The sequence below is a fragment of the Ptychodera flava genome, chromosome 17, assembly GCF_041260155.1.
Source record: "Ptychodera flava strain L36383 chromosome 17, AS_Pfla_20210202, whole genome shotgun sequence".
Taxonomy (NCBI): Eukaryota; Metazoa; Hemichordata; class Enteropneusta; family Ptychoderidae; genus Ptychodera; species Ptychodera flava.
The window spans coordinates 7,851,115-7,858,081 of NC_091944.1; the positions used below are offsets into that span (position 1 = coordinate 7,851,115).

The 6,967-nt window shown below is 38.8% G+C and overlaps 1 protein-coding gene across 1 annotated transcript; it reads right to left on the reverse strand.

Annotated features, from left to right (window-relative positions):
• Positions 1-1,148: 1,148 nt before the first annotated feature.
• On the reverse strand, positions 1,149-6,488 carry LOC139115308 (uncharacterized). The gene is made up of 3 exons (XM_070677329.1): positions 5,963-6,488; positions 3,075-3,359; positions 1,149-2,054 (listed from the first exon to the last, which is right to left on the reverse strand). The coding sequence occupies exons 1-3, from the start codon at positions 6,366-6,368 to the stop codon at positions 1,609-1,611; spliced, it is 1,137 nt and encodes a 378-aa protein (XP_070533430.1). The 5' UTR covers positions 6,369-6,488; the 3' UTR covers positions 1,149-1,608.
• Positions 6,489-6,967: the final 479 nt, after the last annotated feature.

Here is a 6,967-nt window from a genome sequence, read left to right on the forward strand (position 1 = left end):
CCCTCCTAAAATATCAGGGGCTGTGCACTATAGCTAAAGCTATCAACTACCCAGAACATTGCAAACGTGATAGCCTGTGTATGTTTGGTGAATAAACCTTTTTTCGGGTACCTTCGAAATACGAATTCCCTTTATGTCGTTTAATGACTTCACGCAATCTCACGTCAAAGTTGTGGTCGTTTCGTATTTCCACCGACGTTCCATCGTTCACGGTCGTGTTCTCCTTATCTACGACGTTCCAATGAACTTTCCTAACCTCCCAAACATTGATTTTTTTTCAACGACACCAAGTTCTTCGAGTATCTTGTACAATACAGACGACTGTGTCCGGCGTATATGTGCCACTTTTGTCTCTGGACCCAGTAGAACACAGCTATCTTTTGGATATCTGACACCGATATCTTTCTAGACAACAATTCATCGAGAGTGTCGAGGATCGGTCTATGATCCCAGAAACGGTAATCGATGGAACCATGCAAGAAATATATTTCAGATGGACGCATTTGGACCCAAGACATTGTCACATGACGACGAAACGCTGCAATTCAGTAACAAACGTTTAACGCCATGTTGTGCATTTCCAGGTATTTGAAAAGCAAACTACGCAAGCGCAATGAAAGTAAACAGCGCCAGGGGCGTTTACACCTGTAATGAAGACCTTGGAATCTAAGCAGGCCACGAGGTGCTCAAAGTGTGTGAAATTAAGAAGAAAAAACTACTTGTAGAGACCGAAAATAATGTAACACCAAACTCCTTAGCGAAATAATTTTTGTCCCTCGGATTCATGGTGGGTTTATGTATGGGTTTAACTGAAAACTTGAGTTCAGAGCATTTTAGTGATGTGTTGATTAATACTAGCAACAAGTAGGGACAAATAAATTGCTGTCTATTTTTAACTTCTATTTCAAACGAAAACTGGAGTAATTTGCATACGGTGTGATGACAATATAGTCACACTCTGATAATGTTGCTATATGGTTAGGGTACCGGACTCACTATCGCAGGATGGCGAGTTCGAGACTCGGTAGGTCCGGAGTAACGGATTTACAGGCAAAGGATAGTGAATTCGAGGCTGCAACACGGTGTTGTTATCACTCCGTAAATTCTTATTAACCTTTCCCCTAGAGAAATCTACATGACATCATGAGTATAGTGTGTGAAAAACTCACAGACGGCAATAAATGACAGTCATTTATTAATCAAACGAATAACAAAGGAATCGACCACTGCAGTCCGTATGTCATACAATTTCTCTCTCTCTCTCTCTCTCTCTCTCTCTCTCTCTCTCTCTCTCTCTCTCTCTCTGACATCCATGAAATACTGAACTTTTGGCAACGATGAATAAAAACAAGCCAATTCTGAAGAACTGTACATATCACAAAAAACACCGCAGAGAAATATTAGGCTTACTGCTTCTGTTGCAAAGGTTGTTTTGGACTAAGTCACATGGTCAGTGGAATGAAAGCTATCGTCCCTTTAGCAGTCAGTCACTCACTCAGTCAGTCGGTCGGTCGGTCGGAATGTTACATTCAACTATTTCGACACCACTTATAGTTAATCATCTGTTAAGTTACGTCATAACTTAATCAGTAGAGCAACAAAACAACATCAAAAAACAAACAAAATATCAAAATGCCTGACTAATGAATCATGGGGTGGACTACCCTGCTTCAGGGAGAGTTGAGGATTATCTTCCTCGTTGTAACTCATCCCTTTACCTCTCTTATAAAAATATTCATCAAATCCAAATCGGACAGGCTTCCGGATGACCCGCCCACTTACTCGACTATATTTGATGATTGGTACCATGGTCGACGTACTCATGAGAGTTTGCAACGCTGATGGAGTTAGTTTGTTTGATGTACCAGATAGTATTTCTTTTTGCGGCAGCTTGGTTGAACTTGTAGATGGGTTAATAGGTAACAAAGTTGGTGTTCTATCATAATGCAATTCACCGTCGGCTTGTACAATATATGTCCGAGGTTTTATAGTAGGATGTATTACAGTTCCAGGTTTCCAATTGTTTTCTTGTGTCCGCATGCGATCTAGCTCACCTGCAAACAGAAGTACTATTTAGTGGATAAGCTATTCCATTTTACTAATTACACTCCTCACATACGTGCATACATTAATACTCTCCTGAACTCACACTATACATTTGCATATATTATTATTGACGTGTATCAAAGTAAGTACAATATGAATAGATTGACAGGTGTTCAATAGAAACTAATCATGACAACAAGGATATCATTTTCCTCCATCTCGAGTAAAACTCTGAGTGGATTTGTGTCATTGACACTTAATTTCCAAGCTTTTATAGTGAATTAGTAAATAGGGAAATAGTGACACCCCATTCCCACTTCAAGACGCTGGGAAAAGTACATGTATGGCATGGTAATTGTATAATAGATGTAAATCATGCAAATTTCATATATTTAATGCCCAATTAGAGAAAATTAAATAGACTACATTTGATGTGTCAAGACAATCTCATTGCACTATATAACATTGACGTAGATGTCACGGTATATACGGTGAATAGCTATCGAAACCTCACTTTTGGTCAGAAGCATGTAAACAGCTGATAGGTTAATATTCTACATACGATAAAAGTAGTAAAAGTGCGGTGAATTACTAATTTGCGTGAGAACAAAACGACGGCAATTGGTTTACTTGATTAAATACACGGCAAAGAACACAGCATCACGTGACCAGGAATGGTCTTACATTCTGTAAGTGCATATTTCCTCAGCTCACATATACATTAGCATACATTTATACTGTCTTCCTTCAAAGCATGTACAATATGAATAGATTAACAGGTGTTCAATAAAAACTAATCATGACATCTTCCTTCTTTTGTAAACGAGTCTGTTATGCTGTAATGATTTTTTTTGAATTATAAGTGTTGATAGAAATATCTTAATGTTGCATTTCTTATTTAGGCACCAGTGTGTGTGTTTCAGTGCACCCTGCTGCCAACGCATGACATTCAAATATAATCGAAGGCATTGACCTTAGTCTTTCAAATCATTGAATAGTACATAGGCAACACGCTGACTTCCAAGTACCTTTGTTGTCACTCTTGTCATGCAGGGTTATCTGGGGCTGATACGTAACTTGTACGCTCGATTCCGGACCTGCATTACCATCATACATGACCACGCTGCCAGTCAATTCCTGAACATACTTCGCGTCAGACTCTATAGCGTCGCCATTCAATTCTTGTCCACGCTCCCCATCGTATTCCACGTCACTGCCCATCGATTCCAGGTCATCTTTTTCGGAAGCGGATAAGCTGTTTCTCTTTTGAATATTGTCCGCCAATTTCTCCTTGTCGGAAACCTTTGCATTACCTGAACAATTATAAATGGTCTGATCAGAAGGCTTGGGAATTTAAGGAAATCTTAAACTTTTGCTCAAACTTTCCCTAAGGAAAATGTTAAACCACCCGCTTTCGAAATCAAGACTCCTAAAACTTGCTCCCACAGGGCACGCCGAAAATGGAAATGACAGAAACTGAAACTGCTATAAAGTATTTGAAAAGGAATTTGATATTCAATAAATTTTAAGTCCCCCTTTGCTATGTCAATTTCTTTTCAGATACCCCTGGCATATTGTAAAGTTTTTCAAGTCCCCCCCCCCGAAATCTCCCCCTCCAGAAGTGTTTGTGAATACAGCCTTATTAGATAATTTGTATGTTAAATCTAGGTCAGTCTTGACATCTTTGTCGTTTGTTATCTGTCAATTTCGTAAACACGGTAATGTCACTTTGACAGTTTCACCATCACAGCTATTACCTTTTGCTAAAAGGTTTATGAAAATTATTTATGTCGTATAGACAACCTATCACATTGCGTGTTTCTTTCTATAGGCATCTATTACAATCGTCCCCGAGCTCGAATTTCTGCTACACTACACTACACTACTACGATTGCCTTTCTTATTCTCCAGTGTATTATGACAGAACACAATGACCCGTGAGTGCAAGCGCGCCGTGCTAGCGGTATTTGCACGAGTGCTGCGGTGTATTAGGCGGCAGTCCTTTCACGAGCGAAGCGTGGTGAAGACTGAAATAGATTTGACTTACAAATCTTCTAATAAGACTAGTATGGCGCGCTTGCACTCACGGGTCATGGGGTTCTGTTATTATTTCATATGTTATATCTTTTATTTGCATCATTCAGCGAGGGAATCGACGATTAGTCGTGCGTACTATTACTTGTCTGTCAAATCCTTTACCGCGACTTCATAAGCTTCAACGCGACCATGCGGAGTTATATAACACAGGCATCACTGTAAGGTTTCACTTCTATTTTGATTGGCTAAACTATTGTTTACTTGTTTATCAATGATGACCTCAGAGGAACGTCGCGAAGGAGAGCTCGAATTCTGCTCGCGATCGCTCACACATACGTCGAAACTTTGCAAAGCCTTAGATAGTCAAACGAAGAATTGAACAATTTGAACGTGACATTGTTCTAAATAATCTATACGAATAACACTTTAAAGATTTTTACTGGAATTTTGAGAGTAAGATACGGCAAACGCTACCTGTTGAACGATCAAATTTCTGTCTTCGCCACGGCACACAAACGCTCACTGGTTATCGATAACTTGTAGGACACACAAACACCGAGTAAACTGCACGCAAAAATGACGTTCTAAATATTCTTAAAGATTGATAACAGGGTATCTTCGGTGAGAAAACTACTGGCAAAAATTTCTCTGCGCTGAAGATATTAACTGTTTAATTCGCTCCGCTGCGCTCACTGTTACGTATGGTTCGATACAGGGTGGCTGCCGTGGCCATGTATGGCCACCGCCACCCTGAATCAAACCACACGTAACTGTGGGTGCGCCGACGTGGCCAGTTGTCTTTTTGCTTCGCTGACGACAAAGTGCTCTTATGGCTAATAAAAATCATCCTCACACTGCGATAAGTACATGCAATTTTTTCCGTCGTAATTTTTATTTGTAATGTCATCCATTTTACGATAAACTAGCACCGAATCAAAGTGAAATGAAATCTTGTACACGACAATTTTTGCGTTCACAAACAAAAATAGTTCCGGGTCAAAATTGGTGGATACTCATTAACATAAAGAAATGGCATAATGTCTTGGTATTGCACTGCAGTAAATACCAGTAATACGCGCGCGCGATGTTATAATGTATTGTTCTTATTATAATACTTTATACTATACACATGCATTCTTCTACCTTCTTGTACAATAAACTTCATGTTTCACAATATCCTTCAAATGTACACACACACACACACACACACACACACACACACACACACACACACACACACACACACACACATATATATATATATATATATATATATATATATATATATATATATATATATATATATATATGTACCTTTGAAGGGTATTGTGAAACATGAAGTTTATTGTGCTTCTTTTAATTTTGTGGGAGTCACGCATTGCAAACAGCATGCTTTTGATTTAAAAAAACCCCAGATTTTTAGATTAACTTTTATATTTTATAAATTGAGATTTATGGTCGCGCAAACAATTTTAGTTAATGTGTTGTATTATAACGCTTTCATTTTACCTCACATCTCCTTTGATTAACTTGAAGAGGTGTGGGTAGTACGTTCAAATCTCATGTATTTCATATTGTTGTCATGCATGTAGCCATTTTGAATTACTAATATCGGTGAATATTGGGTAATTTGATTCTCTAGCACCACAATTTCCATGATTACTCCTGATTTTTATTCTTGATTTTGAAAGAGACTGTTAAAAGTTTTCTCGAGAAAAGTTTGAGCAAAAGTTTTGTCTTTCATTTTCGAGGAGCGAACTACCTTAGGCGAACAATGTCGGAATATCAATTCATAATTAATAACTAATAACGGCACATATTTGTGTTATTCATATTATATAATATAATAACCAGGCAAAACTGTGGTAGCCGAACGAACCTTTGAAATACGAATCCCCTTTATGTCGTTTTATGACTTCACGCAATCTCACGTCAAAGTTGTGGTCGTTTCGTATTTCCACCGATATCCCACCGTTCACAGTCGTATTCTTCTTATCTACAGCATCCCAATTAACTGTCCAAACCTTCCAGACATTGATTTTTTCAACGACACCCAGTTCTTCAAGTATCTTGTACAGATACAGGCGCCTGTTGCCGGCGTATATGTGCCACTTTTGTCTCTCGTCCCAGTAGAACACAGCTATTCTCTGGATATCTGACACCGATATCTTTCCAGACAACAATTCATCGAAAGTGTGGAGGAGTGCTCTACCATCACGGAAACGGCAATCGATGGAATCATGCAAGAAATATATTTCTGATGGACGCAACTGGACCCAAGGCATATCTTCACATGACGACGAACAGGTGCAACTAAGTAGCAAACGCGTTAAACTATTGCAGGGAGTTCAAGGTATTTCAAAATCAAAGTGCGCAAGCGCAATGAAAGTAAACAGTGCCAATCACGGGCGTTTGTACCCGTAATATCGAGTGTTGAAGCTCAGCAGGTCTAACGTGGCCTTTTCGCATTGTGCTAAATTAAGGAAAAAAGCTATTGGTCAGAGAGACCGAAAGGCATTGAAAGACCCAAGATCCTTAGCGAAAGCAGTTGGTCCTTCAGACTGATCATAAGCTTATGTATGGATTTAACTGCACACCTTAATTCAGAGCATTACAGAGTCATATGTTGATTGATAGTTACAAAAGATATGAACAAATAAATCGCTGTTTCCTTTGAGTTTTTATTTCAAACAAAAACAAGAGTCACATGAACAATCGAATGATGGCAACACAGTCATACTCTGATAATGTTCCCATGTTTCACACAATTCATTTTGTCATTCTTAGATTTTGATTCGGTACCAAAACAAATATTGAACACAATGGAATAAATGCTGACAAGTCGGTCTAGGTTTTGGCAGGATCTGTCACATTTAAGGTGTTC

Coding starts and splice junctions, on each gene's coding strand:
- LOC139115308 (XM_070677329.1), bottom strand. CDS start 6,368: ATGCCTTGGGTCCAGTTGCGTCCATCAGAAATATATTTCTTGCATGAT. Junction 3,360..5,962: donor AGGGGATTCGTATTTCAAAG/GTTCGTTCGGCT, acceptor ATAATTGTTCAG/GTAATGCAAAGGTTTCCGAC. Junction 2,055..3,074: donor TGACAAGAGTGACAACAAAG/GTACTTGGAAGT, acceptor TTCTGTTTGCAG/GTGAGCTAGATCGCATGCGG.